This window comes from Vicugna pacos, unplaced genomic scaffold, assembly GCF_048564905.1.
Source record: "Vicugna pacos unplaced genomic scaffold, VicPac4 scaffold_115, whole genome shotgun sequence".
Taxonomy (NCBI): Eukaryota; Metazoa; Chordata; class Mammalia; order Artiodactyla; family Camelidae; genus Vicugna; species Vicugna pacos.
In genome coordinates this window covers 63,040-90,554 of record NW_027328795.1, presented here as the reverse complement: position 1 = coordinate 90,554, position 27,515 = coordinate 63,040, and the positions used below count along the sequence as shown (strand labels likewise).

General features: G+C 46.6%; 1 protein-coding gene across 1 annotated transcript in view; it reads right to left on the bottom strand.

The window, feature by feature from the left end:
• LOC140694975 (uncharacterized) overlaps nucleotides 1–26,554 on the bottom strand; it is a 40,744-nt gene extending 14,190 nt beyond the window's left edge. The window contains exons 1-3 of the mRNA XM_072957971.1: nucleotides 26,291–26,554; nucleotides 21,635–21,853; nucleotides 8,414–8,985 (exon numbers count right to left, since the gene is read on the bottom strand). Of these exons, the coding sequence (XP_072814072.1) occupies nucleotides 8,414–8,838 (425 nt within the window). The 5' untranslated portion in view covers nucleotides 8,839–8,985; nucleotides 21,635–21,853; nucleotides 26,291–26,554. The remainder of the gene's footprint in view (nucleotides 1–8,413; nucleotides 8,986–21,634; nucleotides 21,854–26,290) is intronic.
• Between the last annotated feature and the right edge of the window lie 961 nt (nucleotides 26,555–27,515).

Sequence of the window (27,515 nt, the reverse complement as noted above, 5' to 3'; positions counted from 1 at the left end):
AAGTAATAGCACTTTAACTGCACATCTGATCATCGCCATCAGACCACCTTTCCTCCAAGCAACAGAAAAGCATTCAATGACCTGAGCAGCTCCAGGACATAATGGTGATGGATTAGGGAGTCCTGCAGCATTCCAGCCTGCAGGCACAAACCCCACATGTGCCCTGGTGATGTCCAGAAAATAAAATGCATGGAAATATCTCACTGTTCTTACACGACATCTGCCCTCAATTTGCCCCAAAATCATGCTCGCAAAGCACTAATCAACCCTCTCAATACAAAAATAAAAAAGCTAAGAAGGCAAATTTAGGCTCTTTCATTGAAAACCAGCAACCATCACTGCCAGTATCTGAGCTGGAATGCTCCTGACTTTGAAAACCACTGCGCAGTTTCTTTTCAAGCGTAAAACTCATATATGTATTCCATGTAGATGATATTGCAGTAGGATTTTTCTTTTCAAAATTTCCAGTTGCAACATTAGCACAAGAAAGTTTATGTATAGGCTTTAAAAAAATCAATTATCCTCCACTTTCTTAATTTTGAACTAATTATTATTTTATAAATGTGGCTATGCTGCGTATTATAAACCGTTTGATTTCTGAAAACAAGACCTTTATGACCTCACTATTTCAGAGAAAACTTTAACGATTCTTTGAGAGGTGGGGCCTGGGGCCCCCACTATCAGCTCTTTAAATACTGACAAGGATGTGCTATTAAGTAATGCAAAGGCTCTAACTCCACATTAGCTCAGAAAGCAAAGGAACTACACCAAAGACTTCCTTAAATATTTTATATATTTCTATTCTTTTGAATATTAAAGTTCTTAAATGATATGATTTTTTTGAAAAAGACAACAGCTGTATTAAATTTCCTCTCACCAAGAAAGCAATCTTTATGAAGTAAAAAACCCCTATGGAAATCGAAATGACAGGACGTTTCTAGCTAAGTGAACATCCAGATCTGAACACAAACCTAAATCCTATCAGATCTCACTCGAAGGAGCTCTACAAAGTCCTGGGCAACCCTGGAAATTAGCTCTTTTTTTCCAAATGTTGGCTGAGCTAAGATCATCACACTAGGCAGGGAAGGAGAGAAGAGGAAAATCCACCTGGCGGCCTCCATCAGTTTTCTTCCAGCCACAAAATGCCTCTAGGTCGGCCCACTAAAAAGTCCCCCAATAAGGAAAGCCGGCATCCACACTGCCCCTGCCATCCCCAAGTAGCCCCAAAGCCCATATCCCAGCCTGTGAATGGTCTTCTAATGATCCCCCAGTTGGTGGCACCCACCCCCTCTTCCCCGCTATACAAACACAGAGAGCCACGGCAGCCTTCCCAAATCACAAATTTGATTACATCAACCCCCACTTCAAACCCTTTAGAGGCTCCCTGTTAGAGTTCTAGCCCCACCCCAGACCCTGCTCGCCCATCCTCACCTAAGTACACAGGTCCCCAGTGACCACAGGGGCCCCTGACCTGCTCCTACTTCCCACTTGCTCCAGTCTCATTTTGACTGTTTCCCAAGGAAGCCTTCCCTCCCTCCAACCTCCACAATTTGTTCCTCTCTTCCTAGAACATTCTAGGCTAAGTCAACTTCTGACAATGCTAAGCTCTCAAGAAGCAAATACATTTTGCTTACTAATGTGGCTACACGCTCTTTCCCCTAGACTCACAGAAGTGCACGTGTAATGTATAAATGAATGACCGGTTGGGTCTCAAAGGGACAGACATACCTGCTCTCGCCCGTCCCGATCCTTCGGTCTGTAGAATATCAGAAGCAAAACAAGAAGTACCTTTCCTGAGGGTCAATTCTGTTGACACCCTTCACTGCCTACTGTGTCAGTTCTAGTAAAACTCAACTTCTCCCAAAGCCCTACATCCCGGACTCTCTCCAGTGTCCTCCCGAGCAGGGGCTCCCTCCACCTTGGACCGCACAGGGCACTCTCCACGGGTGCCCACGCCAAAAGCCTCCAGGCCTCTGCCCGGGCTGCACCTGCGATCTGAGACACATTCTTGACTCCTTCTCCTGGCTGACTCTTACTCTGTCCTCACAACTGAATGTAGAGCCCATTTCTTCCAGTAATTCCTCTCCGATAATGTCCTTTAGGTCTTGTCTGGTCTCTATCTATAGCAGCAGTACATGGTGACCAACTGGGTGTTTGCCCGCTCCTTTGAGACCACGAACACTTGGGAACCACATGGGAAGGAGTGAGAGATTACAAGACGGTTGAGGGAAGCAAAAAGCAGAAATCACAGTCCAAGTCCCAAATTCAAGGATACTTTCTCAGAAAAAAGTATAAACTATTTCACACCTGTACAATTTGGCTACTATTTTTGTGGCTTGGGGACAGCAAGAACTTGGTGTTCTAGTCCAAAACCTAGGTTACATGCAAAGAAATGTATATATTCTTATCCAAAGGAAACCAGAGCTGCTCAACAACAGTTTTCAGTTAGAACTGAAAGGAACTTTGATAAAGGCAATCTCTCTCTCTCTCTCTTCTTTCTTTTCTGGCATCATATAAATTTAGAAGTAACTGCGTGACTAACAGACGTCTACAGCCCGTGATTCTGCACTGAAGTGTTTGGGGCTGAGGAAGCCCAGATTACATTCACTCTGTAAATGCAATCACACCAACACACTGATAGGTGCCGTGAGTGGTGGAGCTGATGTTCCAAAGCAGGCAACATTATTCTGTAAGAGAACTCTAAATAGAAAGTAAGAAATGCAATGTCCTGTACTCAATTTCATTTGCTATATGGGCCATTAACTGATAGTATATTTTGACTAATGAAACCCAAAAATAAATTGTCAACGTCGATTTTCTTCATCTGACCGTTTTATGCTAACATCGGATATTAAACTCTCACTCCATATGGAAAGCTCAGGCCTATGCTGCAGCACAGATACATCCCGAGGAAGAAAGCTGACCAAGGGAGAACTGGAGAGTTTCCCTTCAGAAGCTGCAAAGTCTGGTTTTGCACCTGTACACCATATGCAACCACGTCATCATCAAAGGAGTTAGACGTTACCTCTCTGGGGCGAAAATCACTGCATGCTTCAGAACCATCAAAGAATGCTGAGCTTTGTGAAACAGTCCAGAGGCGCTTAAATCATACTTTTTCTGAAAGGCTCCAAAACTGACCCACTTCACCATTCCAGGTATAACAGGGAAGTACTGGAAACAGTAGAGAGAACATGCCCTTGAATTCTGACAAGGCCCTGCTTGAATCCTGCTACAGCATTTACTAGTCACTAAATGGACCAATTCTTTAACCCCTCTGAGAAGGCTTCCCAATCCCCAAAAGGGGGCTGTCATCGCCCACCTGGGAGTCATGGATGTGAATGAAACACGCAAGTAGGGCGGCCGACTGCTACCTGACACGGGGCCTGGCTAGTTTCGCTCCGCTGCCCTTCTGCCCCTTTAAACTTGCACTGATCCCCCTGGTAAGGATCAAGTCCCCGGAACAGACTGCCCGTATCTTCTGTGTATTCCTGGATACATGACTTACACTTAGGAGGCCAGAAAAACAACTGCCTCCTCCCAAGTCACTAACAATATTCCTAAGAGTCTGGGTATTTTTAACTCTATTTTTCAGGGAGACTATTCCAGAACTTTCCAAGCACCATTCTCCAGGTTGGCTCCCCTCCCAGTGCCCATCCTTCTTACCTCAGATCCTCTGTCTGACCGCCTCCTGTTCATGGGAAAGCGAGTCCGGTAGGGTGGGGACTCCCTAGGCCTCCCTCCCTCCCTCACAGGTGACTGTGAATACCTTCTCCCCACTCCAACTCCAGCTTCTGAGGATTCTAACCTTCCGTATCCTGCAGCCTCTGCACCTTCCTAAGACGCACACGTGGCCAAGACTCTCCCTTTGGATTTCTTTCTGGCTGGCCCTGCTGACCCCCAGGCCCCTTAAGGATAAATGGGATTGCTCTGAAAATGATAAACGCCGCTGGCTGACACACCAAAGCTGCATGGTCTGGGCTTTCCTCCAACCGAGGCACAGCCCTCCCCTCCCTCAGCCTCAGTCTGCAGCTCTCGAGATGATCTAATTCACATGCAAGGCTGTGAACACCAGCTAAGAATGACGACTCCCAACTTGTATCTCTAGTCCAGCTCCTTCACATGAGCCCCAGTCTCATAGAGCCGAGTGCCTCTTTGAAGTCCTAACTTGGATGAAAAATGGCATCTTAAAAATGCCTCATGTCCACCATTTACTCTGGAATTCGATTCCTGGCAGGTACCTCCCAGACTCCCCATTTTAGTAACAGCCTCAGCACCCACCTAGTTGTCTCAGGTCACATTCAATTTCCACTGTTCCCTCCCCCCGGCCCTGCCCTGGAATCAGTCCTGTTATTTTCGCCAATAAGCTGATCTCAAGTGTGGTTTTGCAGGGACCATGGCCGGAAACACACAAGCTCACAGCATGGTTCACTAACAGTCCGCCGTAGGGTGCTCCCTGGAGGGGGAGGCATCTCCTGCCGCTGGTCACCTCAGAAGGCACTGGATTCTCACACAGGAGGCCCAGGAGAAGGGACTCAAGATTTTCCCGTGGTCTGAGCTTTGAAGGGCCCGAGGTCTGGGGGAGCTCCTAATTAGCAGACACACTTGCCAGTGAGCAGATGAGGATGGGGGAACCCACGCAAGGCTGTTATCACTCCAACTCCTGGGCTCTCGGGAGCCACGGGAAAGACCTGTGTCCAGTGTACAGCCCAGCCATCACAGATCCCAGCCTGCATTTGCCAACCCGGACAGCCTAGACTCCATCTACCTGCGACACTTACTTCTGTTCTGTTCCCCACCCAGAATGTGATGGACTCATTCAGATATTCTGGCCTGTCTCAAGCGAGACAAATTCAGTGAAAAATGAAGTGTCCACATTTGGACCAGAGCATGAAAGGAGAAACAAGGCCTCATGGACAGCATGATGGTGGTGGCCAAACCCTTCCACCGGGTGAGATGAACCATGGTGAGGGTGAGAATCCAGGGTCCTAGGTCGGCCAAATCATCTTCCTTCACGGTTGTCTGGGGTGTTGGAGACTGACTACCACAAACTAACGACACGGCTGTCAGTGGTGGATGTCAGCTGCAACAGAAACGGATTCAACTCTTTACTGCCAACATGGGTTAAAAGTAAAGGCCGGGGCAGGGAGGTCTGCACGGCTGCTGAGGCAAACCACAGACCCAGCTCTGAATGCCCACTGGCTGGAGCAGAGAGGAAGCTACGGCCCTTTTAGCTGTCCCTGTGTCCAACAGATCCAGGTGAGCCAGCTACTTAGGAGAAGGTCATGTTGTCCTGATACCCACAAAAACCAGCCTCGTAAAGGGAACAAATAGTGTCATGGATTATAGACCCAATTCTGCCCCTTTTTGAAGGCAAAGTAAAGTAAATGGCACGGGGAAGTTGAATGCAAAAAAAAAAAAAATTAAAGAACCAAACGGCGACCGCTTCCTCCAACAGCGTCCCCTGCAGCTGTCACCTCCGTGGCGGCCACTTCCTCACCAGTGACCGCCGGCCAGGAAGCGCCGTCACACACGTCACACAGCGACAGCCAGGAACCGCGTGCCGAGCACGTTTGTGTAAAAGCAGGAATCGAGCAAAATGCTGCAGAGTTTGACCTTACAAGTTTAAATACTCCATGAAAAGAATCCCTGAGCAGCCGACTAAATCAATTCGCATCTTACTTCTTCAAAACAATCAAACAAATTTAATAAGGGCGCATTTGTCACCAAATAAAAGGAGGACCAAACAGGTCCCTCAAAGCAAGGATTTTAACAGGTATCTAACACCAGTGGGTAATGTGCTAACAAAGCAAATATTCCAAAACATTAGAAAATACAAAATGACTAGGATAATACATGGATCAAGACAGATATTAAGATTTTGCTTTTTAAAGCGATGGAGACAGTATGGAGGGCAATCTGGCTATTTCCAATGCAGGGTGTGCACAGCCCACATTTTCAGATGCAACAACATGCTCACTGGGCAGTACAAATGAAAAAGGAATAAAGAAAAAGGAAAAGAGGAACAAGAGAAAATTAGAAACACACAAGAACAAAAATGATTTTGACAGCATGTACAAGAATTTACGTGAGTGTGTGAGGCCAGGGACGAGGGGATGGTGAGACCCACCCTCACCCCCTGCTCCAGGGAAAGCAGGGACCTGAGGGGAGCGGCGCTGCCGGGGGACCCCAACGTGGTCAGCGCCCCTAACCAAAATTCCACCTACAAGCTTCAAGGCAGCTTTTGAGCTACAAATTGTGGTCGCATTTCAGTCTGGACCGTTTTACTCACTTCCACCAAGAGTAGCAGGAGAGAATGAGGCTCTGCTCCTGTACCAAAGAATTGTTTAAATAATTAATGACTGTGGAATACTAAAAGCAACAATGGGGTAAAAGTGACTGGAGGAGAATGTGCTTGACCCGAGCTCACTGGCCGCGTTATCTCACTGACGTTCAGAAGCTGGCTGAGCCCTTATGGTACCAGAACAGACAGACCCAAAAGGAGGGAGGTTTAATGCGCTGCTGTATTTCGATACTGGGAGCCATGCCTGGTACACGAGGTTCTGGGTAAACAATGGGGACAGTGTCAACCACTGTGGGCTAATTACACATCCGGATACACCGCCAAGTCCCAAGGGCAGACTTCAAAAGACAAAAACAATCTGGCATTCTCTGGTGGGGCTGCAGACTCAGAGACAAGCATTTGTTGAGCAAAAATATCACCAGTGCCTCCTATGACAAAAGAGGAGGCATTGGCGTGGGGGCTGGGGCAGGGCTCCAGGCTTCCACTGCTCACTCACCAGTCTGTCCAGGGGGAGAAGTGGTCCCTGCTTACGTTGCACCGATGCACCTACCTTGACTAATGCCTGGGGCCTCAGCAGGTGTTGACAGGAGAGGTGAACGGAGCCAGACTTGGTGTAGCACGGTGCTGGCAGCTATGCCCTCAGCAGTGCCCAGGCTCCTATACATGCCAGCTCATCTTAAGAAGCAGATGGGGAGTGCGGGCATGTAGATCACAGGGCCCTGAGAAGACAAGTACAGATCATGGCTACAGCATGCCTCTCCCCTTCCTTAAGTCATAGAGGTATGTCTGGGAGGAACAGAAAATTCATCCAGAGCCCGCTACATTGTCTCTCGCAGGTGGGACTCGTGTCCCCTGTGCTTCTCACTCACAGGGCTGGTCTAGACATTCTTTTTATCAATTCTCTAGCATCTTCTCCTCCAACTTACCAACAACCAGAGAGTAGGATCTGATCTTAGCTAAGTTCAAGAGTCACAGAGCACTTCCTTCACAGCGGGCCCAGAAACATGTGCCAGGTTCTCCGACCGTCACCTGTGGGACCACCATGAGCCCTCTCCAGACTCAAGGACAGAGGCCGTAGGCCGGGGGAACACAGCTTCCCTCACTCTCCCCAGCAAAGGTTTCCACGTCTCGGAAAAGGCATCTCACCCTCTTCTGCCTGAGGGACAGCACAACAGATACACCGGGAAACAGAGCTGAAGTTGGGGGGGTAGGCAGCCCAGAAGAGCTCGTCTGTACTTCCGAGGCAATGTGGGGCCGTTGACTTAATCACAGGGAAGAAGTGAGAATGAACATTTCCCTGCTCTGTCCCATACACCGTGATACGCCTTTCCCTGCATAAGGAGTTCATTAGGAAGTCCCCGGCGGTGTTTCTGATGTCCTAACTTGTCATGGAGGCTGTCGGGCAAGAAGAGAGGGCCTGAGCAGAATAGGTGCTGGGCCTGGGAGGCAGGAGACACCGGCTCCAGCCCCAGCTCAACCAGCTCCTCTTTCCGCCTCTCGGGGTTCAGCATCTCATCTATAAGCAAAGGGATGAGACTGTCCCAGGACAGGCTGCCCAACAGAAATGAAATGAGAGCCATGTAAATAACGTTTCCCATTTGCCACATTTAAAATGGTAAACAAAGAAACAAACCAACAAACAAAAAACAAATACTAGAAACTGATTTTAAGAACAGATCTTACTTAATCTACTGTATGTAAAATACTATCATTTTGACATGTAATCAATATGGGAAGTAAAGAGATAGTTTATATGCTTTTACTAGACAAGCCTCAGTGTCTGATGTGCATTTGACCTACAGCACATCTCAGCTGAGTCCAGCCTCCTCCCCAGTGCTCCTAGCATCAGTGGCTTTGGCTACTTTATTGGACAGCAACCCCAGGGGTCCCACCATGGTCATGGCTGTAAAGCGGGAGTAAGTGTCCACACTAACCCTAAAAGGATCTCTCTGAAACAAAGGCGGATTCACTTTGAAATGTCTGTAAACCGGCGGGCTGCATCTCCATCCCCCCTTGGCTACAAGACAGACTTCTTCCTTGCTGATCCCTTTCTGGATGTAGGGAAGCAATCCGGCACAAAGCCAGGGTGGACTGGCCTCCAGGTAAACTTACCTGCTGTCTGTGTCCAGTCCCATGAAGTCCTCCATCTCAAACGGGATGCAGGGGAGGGGGATCTTGTCCCCAGAATTCTTGGGGCCACCATCCAGCCACTTGGACTTGAGCAAGATGAAGAGTGACTCAGTGAAGTCCTCGATCCTCTTCTCCACCACCCTGCAGTCCTCTAAATTTGAAGGCAACGTCGGTGCGCGGCTGCTCGACTTCCTCCACATGCAGTACAAAGACAAAGAGCTGAGAGTCATTATCGAGGTGCCATACAGCTCCTCTGCACGTGGAGCTTCTCCAAGGCCTTGGCAGAGAGACAGTCGGTAATGGTGACAAGGCCCACGACCTTGCAGTGTTTCTGGAAGACGCTCCACCCATTCTCGGGCACATAGCGGTGCCTGTAGTGGATACAGAGTGTCCACTGGGAGCCACATGGGCTGATATGGCTCACCGAGGTGAGTAGCTGATAGATGCAAAAGAAATTCTCCTCTGAGATGATCTCCATGGTTTGGACTACAACGGGAAGAGTCTGGTGGTCCTCAGCACACTGCACGTAGTCAGGGATGCTCATGTTGCAGGCCCTGCCGAGACAGGAGAGGAGATCGAGGTACATACTCTGCTGTGTGCTATGGGCCCATCTGGGTTGCGGTGACCTGGTGTGTACCAGACAGAAGGCAAGGGAAGCCAAAGCAAATCCGGGGGTACAGTTTGTCCTCATAGTCTGCACATGGCTACTGTAGCTCGGATCACATTACCCAGTTTTTGGTCTAGGCTTCCTGCCCCTGCAGAGAAGTGTCATTTCTTATTTTATATTTCCAAGCACCTAGCAAGGCTCTGATATAAAGTCACTACTCAAAAATGCTGAATAAAGAAATGAACAAAGGATATGCTTTCCCCAAACTCCTTCAGCAGAATATAAAGAAAAGGACCACAGTAGGATCAAAAGATCTGGAATTCTATTCAATTTATTTGAACCCCTTAGCTTCATAGTAATGGATAAGAAAACTTGCCTTGGGGTAGAGGGTACTGTTCATTGGTGGAGCACATGCTTAGCATGTACGAGGTCCTGGGTTCAAACCCCAGTACCTCATTTTAAAAAATCAAACAAATAAATACACCTAATTTCCCTCCTGAAAAAGTATTTTTTAATTCAAAAGTCAAAAAACACCTTGCAATTGACACAACATTGTAAACTTGACTATACATCAATTAAAAAAAATCCTTGCCTTGCAAGAATATATCTGGATTACGGATGTTTGCAAATGTAAAATGCCTAGGGTACCACCTGCATAAAAAGTGGTGACTGTACAAATGTACTATCCCCCCTTTATGAGCTATTCTTCCTTTGGGGGAGTTATAACCTCTCAGAGCTAATTTTCTCAGTTTAAAAAATATAAACATTACCTGGTTCTCAGTACTGCTGAAGAATCAGATAACCCTAAGAAAGCATCTGACCCACAGAATTTACTCAATAAATGTTTTTTGAATGAATGAATAAACAAGCAAAGTGAATGCTGCTCCCTGCCAAAGACCATCATAATGATACTTCCTGGAAATCCCAAGCCCACGTTCACCAGACTCTGCACTAACAATGTGGGTGACCTGGACAGGCCTGTGTGCTTCTCTAAGCCCCAATTTAATCGTGGATAGAAATGAGGGCAATAACACAAACCTCAAATTGTTAGTGAGTCAGTAATGAATTGTACCCCAATATTGCAAGATGGAACCATTAAGGAAAACTGGGCAAAGAGTCCATAGGCTCTCTCCATATTATCTCTTACTACCACATGGGAATCTACATTACATCTCAAAATAAAAAGTCTAATTTTTTAAAGAGGTGTTCGAGGTTAGGTGAGCTCACTGTCTCAAATAAGGAACACACAGTACAAATAGGACAATGCCCAGCCCATGAGATACACTCAGTTAACATTCCCACTGAGCCCACTAGTCCCTCCAACTTCTAATGGTGTCCACTTCCAAGAGCCCATGTGACCATCCTTGTTCTAATTTTCTATTTCTAATTTTTTTCTTTTCATTAAATAGAAACACCCAATTCCATAGAATGCTTACCAGATATCATGATGGCAGCCCTTCAAAACCTGACCACAGAGATCATGATGGCAGCCCTTCTTGGTGAAACAATAAAATGAATAGCCATTTTCACAAGACCTCTGAGTAAATCTACTAGGGAACTTCATCCTGGACTGAGGAAGAGGACTGGGGAGCAGGGGGCATTCAGGGGCACAGAGAATCATGGGCCACCTGTCCCACGATGGACTTTAGACTCACCCTCACCCTTCAGGAACTACTAAATACACACAGACAGAGTGCTATGGACAAGATTTTTTTTTTTTTAAACAAATCCCTGAATCCCTAGCAGGTCTTGTTTCTACCCATACACAAATGGCTTATGTGCATAATGTTTCACAAAAGCCTTAAAATATTATCACCCCAACTTGACACATCAAGAAACTGAGGTAGAGTAGTTTATCACATTCTACAAGATTAGAGAGAGGCCACGTCAGACACCGTATTTAAATCCAAGCCCCTGCTCCAGTGCTCACACTAGAAAGTGTGACATACTGCCCCTTTCCTGCCCTCTCCCTGCAATCAATCTCTGAATAGTCTTTTCTGTGTCACCTGGAATCACAATCACATTCATTTTCCACAAAGAGCTATGTCACTCCTTGGAGGACTTTTCAAAATCTAAAGGGTTGGTTTGAGAGGAGAGATTTGCATTTTCTGTTTCTCAAAGGAAACATGGCTTTAAAAGAAACTGAAAAGTAGTTATCTAGTCTAAGCCCTCATTGTGCAGAGAAAGAACCGGAGGCTCAGAAGAGATGAGGAAAGGGCCTTATTAACAAATATTGCCTCAGCGCAGCACCAAGCCAGACCTGGCACTTCTAGGGGAGGATCTGGAAGGCCCAGGAGAATGAGTGTTAGAAAACAGAAAGAGAAGAAGCATACAAGGCCCCGTCTCTTCACCACCATAACATGAATTTCCACCAAATTACCCAGAATGGGTGCAGCCAATATTAAGTTTGTCAAAAGAGGTTATAGAATTCTCAACCATAGTGGAAATTCCAACATTTACTGTGCTTTTTTCCCAGTTCAAGCATCAATTCAGTGGGCACTCTGTACCAGGGACTACACGAGGCCTGGGGTTCTCCCAAATACAGATCTCTATTACCACGTGTGCAAACCACATTAAGGCCACCAGAAGAAAAGCGCCCACAGATAAGATGGAATTACTGAAACTGAAAGCAGCAAAAGAGCATGTATTACTAGGAAAAATGGTGCTCCTAGTAATGGACTCATGGACATAGAAAGCAAACTGTGTTTAGCAGGCAGGAAAGGGGGGATTAACAGATACAAATTAGTAAATATAAAATAAATGACAAGGACCTGCTACATAACACAGGGAACTATATTCAATTTCTTGTAGTGATTTATACTAAAAACAATCTAAAACATATATATATACATATGCATATGTTTATAACTGAATCTCTGCTGTACACTTGAAACTAACATTGTAAATTGACTACACTTAAATAAAAAATAATTTTAAAAAATAAGTAAAAATAAATGCAATGCCATTAAGAAAAAATAAAAGAACTCTCTAATCCCCTTAACTGTAGGTGGTCGAGAAATCTAGCTGCAAACACCAAGTCCACTGGATCACTCCAGCACTGGCTGACACTCTTTCTGACCATCAGAGAGTCACTTGCTTCACTGAGGTTACTTTTCTCTTCTGTGAAAGGCTACAGTTGCAACTAACGATGTATAGAATCTCATCATTCACAAGCCCAAAAAGTAGTGAGGACTTCACATGGGCCAGGCTCTGGTCAGATGAAAAGATAGGGTCCCAGATATATTCATGGGCAGAAGAAGTTTATGCCATAAAGGTATAAATTCTTCCTGTTTTGATAGACAGATTCATTTCAATTCTGGTTAGAATTCCTACCAGATTTTTCTTGGAATATAACAAGTTAATTTATGGTCAGGAATAGCCAAGAAATTTCTTTAGAACCACCACTTGGGAGGGGTGGATAGGTCATTCATTTCCACTGCTCTTTCTGAAGTGATGAAAACGTTCTGGAATAATAATGCATGCACCACTGTGAATATGCAAAAAGCTGCTGAATTGTACCATTTAAATGGATGGAATTCATGGTGTGTGAACTATATCACAATAAAACTGTCCTATGAAAATTATTTCTTGACAATTATTTTTCAGTTTATACACTAGTCTGTCCCACAATTTAAGAAAAACAAAAAACCTAAACAAGCCAAACTATGCCAGGAGCACTTTAGGACTGCAATATCCCTGGGTCTCCAAGGCCTCTGGTGGTGCTGTTCCTCTTAACACACACTAGCTGGGCTGGGCTAGTTAGGGACTGTAACTATCTTTTGAAAATCGAGGATCACTCCTTTCACCCTGGGAGAGGGAAGGAAGGAGGATGTCACAGCCTCATGCCTTCAGCACATTTTTAACAGAACCAAGCCCTGCTTTCACCACTGCAATCCCTCTCACTATAAAAACACGTGACATCAACAAGCACCTCCATCATAACACCTGAAAGCGTTCAAGGTACTTACCTGCTGCAGAAACATGGAGGGGGGAGACAGAACCTCGCTTAGCAGTGACGCTCCCTTTTCCCAACTCCACCAGGAGAAGCTGGGCGTTAGAGCCGGAGGCTTTCAGCCCAGGTAGCAGCGCCCACGCCACAGAGCTGGTCCTCAGGGAGCGGGAAAGGGAGAGCAGGGCAGCCCCGGGGTCGCGGGGCAGGGAAAGCGGGGAGGGGGACGCGGGCTGCAGCCTCGCTCGGAGGACAGCCCCAGCCCCAGTCCCAGGCGCCCGCCCCCGTCCGGGTCCGCAGACCCCGCCCGCCCGGGACACAGCCCGCCCAGGGGCGGGGACGGGCCGGCGGACGAGGAGAGGAAGCCCGGGAGGAGAGGACTAGCGGGAGGGAGAGGGGAATGGGACGCCAGCCGCGGACTGAGGGGATCCCGGCTGGGTGAGAGGTGGCAGGTGCACACCAGGCCCTGGACACTGTGGCCGGGGCGCCGGGGCAGGTGGCGCTGGCAGAGGGGTCTGGCCTGAGCAATTCATCTGAACACGGGCTGACTAGCGCCCTTGGGGTCTGTGACAGGCGGACCGCCCTCCCGCAGCCGCCTGACCCCTTTCCTGGGAGCCCCCCACCTTGCACTTCCACAGTCAGAGGCCCCGGCCCCAGGCAGGAACCAAAGGCCTACCGGGCGACGTAGTTGAGAAGCCTTTGGGCCCGATCCCCGGCTCGGATATGGAGCTCCCAAGCAGCGGACCACTTGGCACTGACTGCGCATGCGCAGGAGGGCCAGCGATCCTCTCTGGGTTCTGTGAGAGAAGGTGGGACAGCGAGGGAGGGAGAAGATGGGAGCGGGTGGAGAGGACGGGAAAATTGGAGGGATACAGATGGACAGGATGAGCAGAGAGAAGGAAGGGCTCTGGAGAAGGGAGGGTCTTAGCGGAGTTGGAGAAAAAAAAGCTTTACCTCTGGGGCACCCCTAGGCGGCAGACCTGCCTCTGTACCCTTCTGTTACCCTTCAAGCCCCGCAGCTCAATTTTACCACCGTGATCCAACCCTCCGTCCGATGCTTCTGCAGAAACCCTAGGGAGATCACACCCGTTGCCCCCACGCGGAGCTGGGTTTTCTGTTGCTCTGAGAACCAAGCACCCGCAGGTGTTGTCGCTCAGAACTACCTTGGGAAGAGCACATATTCCCCTTTTACACGCTGGGAAACAGGCAGGCAGGATCTCTGCCTTAGCTCCACTGTCCCAGGTGTTGGGCTGGCGGGGAGCGGGATGGTACAAGATCAGAGCCCCAGACAGAGCAGACTGCCTGAGTGTTGGTGCATAGTCCCCATCCCTCCTGGGTAAACCATACCCACCCTAGTGGAAACATCAAGGGCTCACAGTAGTTCCCTGGGTGTGGGAGAGCTGTCCTCATGTGAAGGAAAAGTCCAGCTGGGCTAACAAGCTAAGTCACAAATCTAAGTGTGATAAGTGTCAGTTTACTGATCTAAATTCTGCTGGGCTATCTCGTAAATCTGAAGTTTAGTGTCAGTTTATTGGCCTAACAACCTAACTCGTAATTCCAAGCTCAACAAGTGTCAGTAATGTGATCTGTTACAAATTGATAAGCTCCAGTGTACTTATTCCTTGCTTTTTGTTCTTTGAGCCTTATTGGCTAATCCCCCCTTACTTGTAATTAAGCCTTTAAAACCTCATGTGCACGTCTTGGAGGTACTCAAAACTTCGGAGCCGAAGCCCCTCTGAGCCCACCGGCATAATAATTCTGAGTACTCCAACACTCCGATTGGTGCTTTTTTCTTGGCTGGCCTGTTTCCATAACACTCAGCTCCAGTGCCCAGCTTTCTAGGTAGATAGGAGTGTTACCAAGTCCAAATTCATTCTCCTCAGTGCAGGACAGGCCAATAAGTTGGGAGACCAGATGTTGGGGCATGGAATAGCAAGTTTCTGTAGACCTAGATGGCAAACTAATGTCCTGGAAAACCATCTCCCCAAGTCACAATTCAGGCTCCTTTCCTATGTGCTTGGTTAGTGCAAACTTCTTAGTGTAGGAATTCCTTCTTGTTAGAATCCTTTGTTCTTGCAGCTATCTGCGTGGGTCAGATCCCTGTAAACCTCCAACAAAAGAAACGTTATTTTCTATTCTGCAATTTGCTATCTTTTAATGAATGAAAAAGTGTTAAATATCCTTAAAGGTCAGAGCCTTCAGAATAGGGTCTCCTGTTTATTTCAGGCTCTAGGCAACATTGTTTTACAAGCAAGATGAAGCCTAGGTGACAGAGCACAGGGTTAAATTCAAAGGAACAAATCTAATATGGAGTCAGATTTGTTCTGTTATATTACCCGGCCAGAAGCCACTTGAGGATTTAAATCCCTTTAAGTTAAAAATAACTAAAATTTTAAAGGAATTTACATACATAGGTGGGAATGTGCAAAGCATATCTGGAAAAGCACCCAAAGGATAGTAAACAGAGGCATCTCCAGAGAGGGCTGAAAGAACAGAGGATGAGGGAAAACTTCTTTCACTTGTGTATTTTTGTGCTCTGTTTGAGTTTTTTTTAAACCATTTCCTTGTATTTCTTTTTCAGATAAAAGAAATGTGTAATGGAGCAAAGGAGTAATTAGCTTAGCAAATACAGCAGCCATGGAATCACTAGTCATCACTTTTGATTTAAGCCAGAAAGCATTTTTTGACTCTCTCCAATGGGCTCTGTCCTGTTTTAAGACTTCTATTAATATTATTATTATTATTATTATAATTATTATTATTATTATAATTATTATTATTATTATTATTATTACTATTACTACAAGTACTACTACTATGACTATTACTATTATTACTATTATTTTATGAAATAATAACACGGTTTACCTCACCCCTGCCCATGGCTGGTGGAAAACCAACTGAGTTTTTCTTGAGTTGTTTTCCAAGGAGTAGAGATGAGTTTATAAACAGAACACATCTTCAGGGCAAAACAGGCAGTGTGCATTACCAGCAGGCCAGACAGCAATGAAGGGTTTTCAATAGAGGCACCCAGAAGCTGAGAGAGAAAGCCTCCAGGACACTACAAAAAGCTGCCCAAACTGCCATCTCCATGGTACTACTGAAATAGGAAAGAACAAATCTGACTCCATATTTGATCTGTACCTTTGACTTTAACAAAGCCAAGTTAATATGCTCCGGTCTTTTCATGGGTTATGATGTCACAGAGGAAACGGACAGGTCAACAAGGAACCACTCTGCCGTGATCACGGAGCCGGGGAAAGGGATGGGCTGCAAGATGTATGAAGCAGCCGCAACTGTGCCCGTGCTTCTAGGCAGGTATCCAAAATCGCCTCGACAAGGTGTCAAACATTTGTGCCCATGTCCTCATCAACAGACATGTATTAAAGACAAATGGAAACATATAAAAGGCCAATACCCTTGCTGGGTACACCGTCCAAAGGACAAAGTCTCAGTTTGACAACTGGCCATCTCGGTTCCATGGGATTCATTCTTGGAGAACCTTAAAAACCACTCTTCTGTCCTCAAGAATTGCTGCATATTTGTCCTATCTTTGGCTCAGGGATGCAGCACGTTCAAGTGAACTTTAATGTCTGCACAGATTTGACTGTCTTTTTCCAGGTTCACTTGTCCATTCAAAAGAGGCCTGAGCTAAGTCCATCCTCCGTAAGATCTAGTCCCTCCAGTGACAGCTCATTGAGCCTGCAATTAAAAGCCAAGTGAACAAGCCTGTCCTCAGCTAAAAAGTTCACCCATCTTTCACTGTTTTCTTAATCTCCTCTCCTGGCTAATTGCAACAGACTAACACCTCCCTCCACCAAGATACCCAACTATGTCATTTTTCTCCCCAAAGAGAAAATAAGGTCCATAAAAGAGGAGACAACTCCATAGTCACCTCTGAATTCTTAGCATATAGTAATGTCAATAAATACAACTCAGATTATTGTTAGTTTCCTTTAAAACCTTTCTGGTTATTTGAATGAGACCTTGGAAGAGAGGTGTTTGCTGTCCAGTATCTTGATCCACAAGACTCTGGAGGCCTTTTTCGGAATAGCTGTTCACTGATTCATTCAAAACACAACTTATCAATCAAGGAGTAGCTGTGCTTTTCTGCCAGGAGTTTGTGGTCACTCTCATGCCAGAACAGCTTTAAACTATATCCTTACTTTGGATTTGTTATTTTTCCCCTCTTCCAACAAAATTGACTTTTCTTACTTTCTTGTCTTGAGGAATTTTTTTTTCCTATTTCACCCTTTAGTAAAGCAAGATTCTCAGGATGGGCTTGGCCCATTATATGATCACCCATCCAACTCCTAGTATGAGAGGTCTGGGGCTAACATCCTTCCCTCCTGTCAAGGCAACTGAAAATCAGTTCAGGAGCCAACCAGCACACCACGGCTTCTAACGCTCACGTATCTCTCAGAAACCCTGCTTTCTCGTTTGTCTTGGCTTCTGAGAATTTTCCCTCACTTTCTTGACAATGAGTTGTGCAGCTTGAAAGATGAGGAAGGAAGGTTTTATTTCTCAATCAGCATTTTAAGGAACTTGTGTAATGAAGGTTTTCAGGAGTTTCTAGAACCCTCCATTGCCGAGACAGAAAACACACTAGACATTTTCTAAATTTAGTTCTCATGTGCATTTTTTCTTTGCTTTTTTTTTCTTAACTGCTAACAGACATTTTTTAATAAAAAAAAAATAAGGCCCCAAAAAGAATAGAACACTGAAGGGGCAAACAAAATTAAAGGGCAAAGACAGAAAAATGATAACTACTCTACAAAGTTAATGTAATACATACACTATGTATCAGATCAGCAATTCTCAGTAACAGCTAATTGAAACATGACCATGAGGTAAAATTTCTCTCCTGTCAGGACATGGCCAACAGAAAATACAATTAAACCAACAAACTAATTTCCTAAGTCTGGCGAGGTACAGAAGTCTACAAGCTAAATGTGTCTTATTCTAGAAAAGAGGGAGTCTCACCAGCTCTTTTCTGTGGAGCCTGAGCCCACGGGAGGACGGTGAAGTGAGCTCTGTAAGTACCCAATTAGCAAAGTGAGTGATGAATAAATAGACGTGAGCTTTGATGACAGAGATAATACTACTATTCGTTTGTCCTTTAAAGTATGACTTCACGTTCAGTGATCAATACTTCGGCGTCCTTAGGAGTTGAGATTTTAGGAAAATGCACAACCTGGGCCCAGATCTCCTCTTTAAGCTCGTGACACTGCAGTTAGTTGTCTCAAAGGCAGCTCCAACTCCACATGCAAAGAGCTGACTTCACGGTGTTCCTCCCATAGCCGTCCTTACCAGGGCCCCTGGTCGGAGGGTAAGGTCTCCCTGCGTCTCCCAACTCAGGCCCATCACTCACAGATGTGAATGGACCCCTCCTTCAGGGACCAGATATCCTCAGACACCGAGTCCCACTACCCTCAACTGACCTACCAGATACTCACTGGCACTCACTCAGCACTGACTCTCTGCTGGAGACCACGCTGCACACTGCACAGTGTATCTCACTGGATCTCCACAATAGTCCTGGGAATTGGGTACATCACTGCTTCAATTGATTAGATAAATTGTTTCACTTCCTTGCGTGCGTCCTTCAAACTGACACGGCTACTAAGCCACAAGCCTGGGCCTGAAAACCACTTGAAAATTGGACACTGCTACACCTCGCAGCCACCCTACTCTGACTCATCACATCATCTCCTGCCAAGGAGAACCAAACGGTGACCGCTTCCTCCAACAGCGTCCCCTGCAGCTGTCACCTCCGTGGCGGCCACTTCCTCACCAGTGACCGCCGGCCAGGAAGCGCCGTCACACACGTCACACAGCGACAGCCAGGAACCGCGTGCCGAGCACGTTTGTGTAAAAGCAGGAATCGAGCAAAATGCTGCAGAGTTTGACCTTACAAGTTTAAATACTCCATGAAAAGAATCCCTGAGCACCCGACAAAATCAATTCGCATCTTACTTCTTCAAAACAATCAAACAAATTTAATAAGGGCGCATTTGTCACCAAATAAAAGGAGGACCAAACATGTTCCTCAAAAGCAAGGATTTCAACAGGTATCAAACACCAGTGGGTGATGAGCTAACAAAGCAAATATTCCAAAAAAATAGAAATTAAAAAATGACTAAGATAATAGATGGATCAAAACAGCTGTTAAGTTGTTGCTTTTTAAAGCGATGGAGACTGTACGGAGGGCAATCTGGCTATTTCCAATGCAGGGTGTGCACAGCCCACATTTTCAGAAGCAACAACATGCTCACTGGGCAGTACAAGTGAAAAAGGAGTAAAGAAAAAGGAAAAGAGGAACAAGAGAAAATTAGAATCACACAAGAACAAAAATGATTTTGACTGCATGTACAAGAATTTATGTGAGTGTGTGAGGCCAGGGACACGGGGATGGTGAGGCCCAACCTCACCTCCTGCTCAAGGGAAAGCAGGGGCCTGAGGGGAGCGGCGCTGCCGGGGGACCACAACGTGTTCAGCTCCCCTAACCAAAATTCGACCTACAAGCGTCTAGGCAGCTTTTGAGCTACAAAATGTGGTCGCATTTCAGTCTGGACCGTTTTACTCACTTCCACCAAGAGTAGCAGGAGAGAATGAGGCTCTGCTCCTGCACCAAAGCATTGTTTAAAAAATTAATGACTGTGGAATAGTAAAAGAAACAATGGAGTAAAAGTGACTGGAGGAGAATGTGCTTGACCCTAGCTCACTGGCCGCGTTATCTCAATGACGTTCAGATGCTGGCTGAGCCCTTATGGTACCACAATAGACAGACCCACAAGGAGGCAGGTTTAATGCGCTGAACCACTGTGGGCTAAGTACACATCCGGCTACTCCGCCAAGTCCCAAGGGCAGACTTCAAAAGGCAAAAACAAGCTGGCATTCTCTGGTGGGTCTGCAGACTCAGAGACAAGCATTTGTTGAGCAAAAATATCACCAGTGCCTCCTATGACAAAAGAAGTGGCACTGGCGTGGGGGCTGGGGCAGGGCTCCAGGCTTCCACTGCTCACTCACCACTCTGTCCAGGGGGAGAAGGTGGTCCCTGCTTAGGTTTCGCTGATGCACCTACCTTGACTAATGTCTGGGGCCTCAGCAGGAGTTGACAGGTGAGGTGAACAGAGCCAGACTCTGTGTAGCACGGTGCTGGGAGCTATGCCCTCAGCAGTGCCCAGGCTCCTAAACATGTCAACTCATCTCCAAGAAGCAGATGGGGAGTGCGGGCATGTAGATCACAGGGCCCTGTGAGGACAAGTACAGATCATGGCCACGACATGCCTCTCCTCTTCCTTAAGCCATAGAGATATTTCCGGGGAGGAACAGAAAATTCATCCAGAGACCGCTAGGTGGGCTCTCGCAGGTTGGACTAGTGTCCCCTGTGCTTCTCACTCACAGGGCTGGTCTAGACATTCTTATTATTAATTCTCTAGCATCTTCTCCTCCAACTTACCAACAACCAGAAAGTAGGATCTGATCTTAAGTAAGTTCAAGAATCACAGAGCACCACCTCCAAAGCGGGCCCGGTAGCACATGCCAGGTCTTCTGACCGCCACCTGTGGGACCACCATGAGCCCTCTCCAGACTCAAGGACAGAGGCCGTAGGCCGGGGGGACACAGCTTCCCTCACTCACCCCAGCAAAGGGGGACCACGTCTCGGCAAAGGCATCTCACCCTCTTCAGCCCGAGGGAAAACACGATAGATATATGGGGAAACAGAGCAGAAGGTGGGGGGTAGGCAGCCCAGAAGAGCTCATCTGTACTTCCGAGGCAAAGTGGGGCCATTGACTTAATCACAGGGACAAAGTGGGAATGAACAATTCCCTGCTCTGTCCCATACACCGTGATACGCCTTTCCCTGCATAAGGAGTTCATTAGGAAGTCCCTGGCGGTGTTTCTGATGTCCTAACTTGGCATGGTGGCTGTCGGGCAGGAAGAGACGGCCTGAGCTGAAAAGGTGCTGGGCCTGGGAGGCAGGTGACAGCGGCTCCAGCCGCAGCTCAACCAGCGCCTCGTTCTGCCTCTCGGGGCTCAGCATCTCATCTATAAGCAAAGGGATGAGCATGTACCAGGACAGGCTGCCCAACAGAAATGAAATGAGAGCCATGTAAAGAAAGTTTCCAGTTGCCACGTTTAAAATTTGAAACAAAGAAAGAAACCAACAAACAAAAAACAAATACTAGAATGTGATTTTAAGAACAGATCTTACTTAATCTACTGTATGTAAAATACTATCATTTTGACATGTAATCAATATAGGAAGTAAAGAGATAGTTTATGTACTTTTACTAGACAAGCCTCAGCGTCTGATGTGCATTTGACCTACAGCACATCTCAGCTGAGTCCAGCCTCCTCCCCAGTGCTCCTAGCATCAGTGGCTTTGGCTACTTTATTGGACAGCAACCCCAGGGGTCCCACCATGGTCATGGCTGTAAAGAGGGAGTAAGTGTCCACACTAACCCTAAAAGGATCTCTCTGAAATAAAGGCGTATTCACTTTGAAATGTCTGGAACCCGGCGGGCTGCACCTCCCTCCCCCCTTGGCTACAAGATTGACTTCTTCCTTGCTGATCCCTTTCTGGATGTAGGGAAGCAATCCAGCACACAGCCAAGGTGGACTGGCTTCCAGGTAAACTTACCTGCTGTCTGTGTCCAGTCCCATGAAGTCCTCCATCTCAAACGGGATGCAGGGGAGGGGGATCTTGTCCCCAGAATTCTTGGGGCCACCATCCAGCCACTTGGACTTGAGCAAGATGAAGAGTGACTCAGTGAAGTCCTCGATCCTCTTCTCCACCACCCTGCAGTACTCTTAGATTGAAGGCAACGTCGGTGCGCGTCTGCTCGGCTACCTCCCCATGCTGCACAAAGACAAAAAGCTGAGAGTCATTAAGCGATGTGCCATACAGCTCCTCTGCATGTGGAGCTTCTCCAAGGCCTTGGCAGAGAGACATTCGGTAATGGTGACAAGGCCCACGACATTGGGGTGTTTCTGGAAGACGCTCCACCGATTCTCGGGCACATAGCGGTGCCTGTAGTGGATACAGTGTGTCCACTAGGAGCCACAAGGGCTGATATGGCTAACCGAGGTGAGTAGCTGATAGATGCAAAAGAAATTCTCCTCTGAGATGATCTCTACGGATTGGACCACAACGGGACGAGTCTGGTGGTCCTCAGCACACTGCACGTAGTCAGGGATGCTCATGTTGCAGGCCCTGCCGAGAGGGGAGAGGAGATCGAGGTACATTCTCTGCTGTGTGCTATGGGCCCATCTAGGTTGCGGTGACCTGGTGTGTACCAGACAGAAGGCAAGGGAAGCCAAAGCAAATCCAAGGGTACAGTTTGTCCTCAGAGTCTGCATATGGTTACTGTAGCTCGATCACATTACCCAGCTTTTGGTCTATTCTTCCTGCCTCTGCAGAGTAAGGTCATTTCTTATTTTCTATTTCCAAGCACCTAGCAAGGCCCTGATGCAAAGTCACTGCTCAAAAATGCTGAATAAAGAAATGAACAAAGGAAATGCTCCCCCAACCCCCTTCAGCAGAATATAAAGAAAAGGACCACAGTAGGATCAAAAGATCTGGATTCCTATTCAATTTATTTGAACACCTAGGCTTCATAATAATGGATAAGAAAACTTACCTTGGGGTAGAGGGTACTGTTCATTGGTAGAGCATATGCTTAGCATGTACGAGGTCCTGGGTTCAAACCCCAGTACCTCATTTTAAAAATGAAACAAGTAAATACACCTAATTACCCAGCTGAAAAAGTATTTTTTAATTCAAAAGTCAAAAAACACCTTGCAACTGACACAAAATTGTAAACTTGACTATAATTCAATTAAAAAAAAAAGCCTTGCCTTACAAGAATATATCTGGATTACGGATGTTTGAAAATGTAAAATGCATAGGGTACCACCTGCATAAAAGGAGGTGACTGTACACATGTTCTATCCCTCCTTTATGAGTTATACTTCCTTTGGGGGGGTTATAACCTCTCAGAGCTAATTTTCTCAGATTAAAAAATATAAACATTACCTGATTCTCAGTACTGCTGAAGAATCAGATAACTCTATGAAAGCATCTGACCCACAGAGTTTACTCAATAAATGTTTGTTGAATGAATGTATAAATAAGCAAAGTGAATGCTGCTCCCTGCCAGAAACCATCATAATGGTACTGCCTGGATATCCCAAGCCCACGTTCACCCGACTCTGCATTAACAATGTGGGTGACCTGGACAGGCCTGTGTGCTTCTCGAAGCCCCAGTTTATTCGTGAATAGAAATAAGGGCAATAACACAAACCTCAAATTGTTAGTGAGTCAGTAATGAATTGTACCCCAACACTGCAAGATGGAACCATTAAGAAAACTGGGCAAAGGGTCCATAGGCCCTCTCCATATAATCTCTTACTACCACATGGGAATCTACATTACATCTCAAAATTAAAAGTCTAATATTTTAAAGAGGTTATCGAGGTTAGGTGAGCTCACTGTCTCAAATAAGGAACACACAGTACAAATAGGACAATGCCCAGCCCATGAGATACACTCAGTTAAGATTCCCACTGAGCCCACTAGTCCCTCCAACTTCAGAGCAAGAGGATGGGTCCTCGTGGCAACAGGCCACAGCACCTGAAGCTAACAAAGCTAATGGTGTCCACTTAAAAGAGCCCCTGTCACCACCCTTGTTCTAATTTTCTATTTGTAATTTTTTTCTTTTCATTAAATTGGAACTCCAAATTGCATAGAATTCTTACCAGATATCATGATGGCAGCCCTTCAAAACCTGACCACAGAGATCATGATCTCAGCCCTTCTTGGTGAAACAATAAAATGAAAAGCCATTTCCACAAGACCTCTGTGTAAATCTACTAGGGAACTTCATCCTGGACTGAGGAAGAGGACTGGGGAGTAGGGGGTAAACTGGGACACGGAGAAATATGGGCCACCTGTCCCACAATGGACTTTAGACTCACCCTCACCCTCCAGGAACGTCTAAATACACACAGACAGAGTGCTATGGACAAGAATTTTTTTTAAACAAATCCCTGAATCACTAGCAGATCTTGTTTCTACCGAGACACAAAAGTCTTATTTGTATAATGTTTCACAGAAGCCTTAAAATATTATCACCCCAACTTGACACATCAAGAAACTGAGGTAGAGAAGTTTATCACATTCTACAAGATTAGAGAGAGGCCACGTCAGACACCGTATTTAAATCCAAGTCCCTGCTCCGTTGCTCACACTAGAAACTGTCACATACTGCCTCTTTCCTGCCCTCTCCCTGCAATAAATCTCTGAAGAGTCTTTTCTGTGTCACCTGCAATCAAAATCACATCAATTTTTCACAAAGAGCTATGTCACTCCTTGGAGGACATACCAAAATCTAAAGGGTTGGGTTGAGAGGAGATATTTGCATTTTCTGTTTCTCAAAGGAAACATGGCTTTAAAAGAAACTGAAAAGTATTTATCTAGTCAAAGCGCTCATTGTGCACAGAAAGAAATGGAGGCTCAGAGGAGAAGAGGAAAGGGCGTTATTAACAAATATTGCCTCAGTGCAGCACCAAGCCAGCCCTGGGCACTTCTGGGGGAGGATCTGGAAGGCCCAGGAGAATGAGTGTTAGAAAATAGAAAGAGAAGAAGAATATAAGGCCCCGTCTCTACACCACCATACCATGAATTTCCACCAAATTACCCAGTATGGGTGCAGCCAATATTAAGGTTGTCTAAACAGGTTATTGAAACCTGGAATTCTCAACCATAGTGGAAATTCCAGCATTTACTGTGCTTTTTTCCCAGTTCAATCATCAATTCAGTGGGCATTCTGTACCAGGGACTACACGAGACCTGGAGTTCTCCCAAATAAAGATCTCTATTACCACGTATGCAAACCACATAAAGGGCACCAGAAGAAAAGCGCCCACAGATAAGATGGAATTACTGAAACTGAAAGCAGCCAAAGAGCATATATTACTAGGAAAAATGGTGCTCCTATAAATGGACTCATGGACATAGAAAGCAAACTGTATTTAGCAGGCAGGAAAGGAGGGATTAACAGATACAAATTAGTAAATATAAAATAAATGACAAGGACCTGCTATTTAACACAGGGAACTATATTCAATTTCTTGTAATGAGTTATACTAAAAACAATCTAAAACATATGTATATACATATGCATATGTTTATAACTGAATCTCTGCTGTACACCTGAAACTAACATTGTAAATTGACTACACTTAAATAAAAAATAATTTAAAAAATAAGTAAAAATAAAAGCAACGCCATTAAGAAAAAATAAAAGAACACTCTAATCCCCTTAGCTGTAGGTGGTGGAGAATTCTGGTTGCAAACACCAAGTCCACTGGATCACTCCAGCAATGGCTGTCACTCTTTCTGACCATCAGAGAGTCACTTGTTTCACTGAGGTTTCTTTTCTCTTCTGTGAAAGGCTACAGCTGCAACTAACGATGTATAGAATCTCATCATTCACAAGCCCAACAAGTAGTGAGGACTTCCCATGGGCCAGGCTCTGGACAGAGGAAAATATAGGGTCCGAAATATATTCATGGGTAGAAGAAGTTTGTGCCATAAAGACGTTAATTCTTCCTGTTTTGATAGACAGATTCATTGCAATTCTGATTAGAATTCCTACCAGATTTTTCTTGGAATGTAACAAGTGAATTTATGGTCAAGATTAGCCAAGAAATTTCTTTAGAACCACCACGGGGGAGGGGTGGATAGGTCATTAATTTCCACTGCTCTTTCTGAAGTGATAAAAACGTTCTGGAATAATAATGGTTGCACAACTGTGAATATGCTAAAAGCTGCTGAATTTTACCATTTAAATGGATGGAATTCATGGTGTGTGAACTATATCACAATAACGCTGTTATATGAAAAAATATTTCTTGACAAATATTTTTCTTTTTATACCACTAGTCTGTCCCACAATTTAAGAAAAACAAAAAACCAATACAAACCAAACTGTGCCAGGAGTTCTTTAGGACTGCAATATCCCTGGGTCTCCAAGGCCTCTGGTGATGCTGTTCCTGTTAACACACACTAGCTGGGCTGGGCTAGTTAGGGACTGTAACTGTCTTTTTAAAATCGACGGTCACACGTTTCACCCTTGGAGAGGGAAGGAAGGAGGATATCACAGCTTCATGCCTTCAGCTCATTTTTAACAGAACCAAGCCCTGCTTTCACCACTGTTAATCCCTCTCACTATAAAAACACGTGACATCAACAAGCACCGCCATCATAACACCTGAAAGTGTTCAAGGTACTTACCTGCGGCAGAAACACTGAGGGAGGAGACAGAAGCTTGCTCAGCACTGATGCTCCCTTTTCCCGACTCCACCAGGTGAAGCTGGGCGCTACAGCCAGAGGCTCTCAGCCCGGGGAGCAGCACACACGCCACTGAGCTGGTCCTGAGGGAGGGTGAAAGGGAAAGGAGGGCAGCCCTAGGGGGGAGGGAAAGGGGGGGTGCGGGCTGCAGCCCCGCTCGGAGGCCAGCCCCAGCACCAGCATAAGCCGCCCGCTCCCGTCCAGGTCTGCAGACCACGCCCGCCCGGGAAACAGCCCGCCCATTGGTGGGGACTGGCAGGCGGCCGAGGAGAGGAAGCCCGGGTGGAGAGGACTCGTGGGCGGGAGAGGGGAAGGGGACGCCAGCCGTGGACTGAGGGGATCCCGGCTGCGTGAGAGGTGGCAGGCGCACACCTGGACCTGGACAGCTGTGGCCGGGGCGCCGGGGCAGGTGGTGCTGTCAGAAGGGTCTGGCCAGAGAAATTCAGCTGAACACGGGCTGACTGGCGCCCTTGGGGGCTGTGAAAGGCGGATCACCCTCCCGAAGCCGCCTGAACCCTTTCCCGGGAGCCCCCCAACTTGCACTTCCACAGCCAGAAGCCCCGGCCCCAGGCAGGAACCAAAGGCCTAACGGGCGACAGAGTTGAGAAGCATTTGGGGCCAATCCCCGATTCGGACATGGAGCTTCGAACCAGCGGACCACCAGGCACCGACAGCGCATGCGCAGGAGGGACATGGATCCTCTCTGGATTCTGCGAGAGAAGGTGGGACAGCGAGGGAGGGAGAAGATGGGAGCGGGTGGAGAAGAGGGGAAAAGTGGAGGGATACAGATGGACAGGAAGAGCAGAGAAGGGATGGGTCTGGATAGGGGAGTGTCGTAGCTGAGTTGGAGAGAAAAAGCTTTACCTCTAGGGCACCCTGAGATGGCAGACCTACCTCTGTACCCTTCTGTAACTGTTCAAGTCCCGCAGCTCATGTTTTACCTCCCTGATCCAGCCCTCCATCAGATGCTTCTGCAGAAACACTACGAGGATCACACCCGTTGCCCCCATGCGGAGCTGGGTTTTCTGTTGCTCTGAGAACCAAGCACCCGCAGGTGTTGTTGCTCAGAACTTCCTTGGGAAGAGCATATATTCCCTTTTTACACGCTGGGAAACAGGCAGGAAGGATCACTGCCTTAGCTCCACTGTCCCAGGTGTTGGGCTGGGGG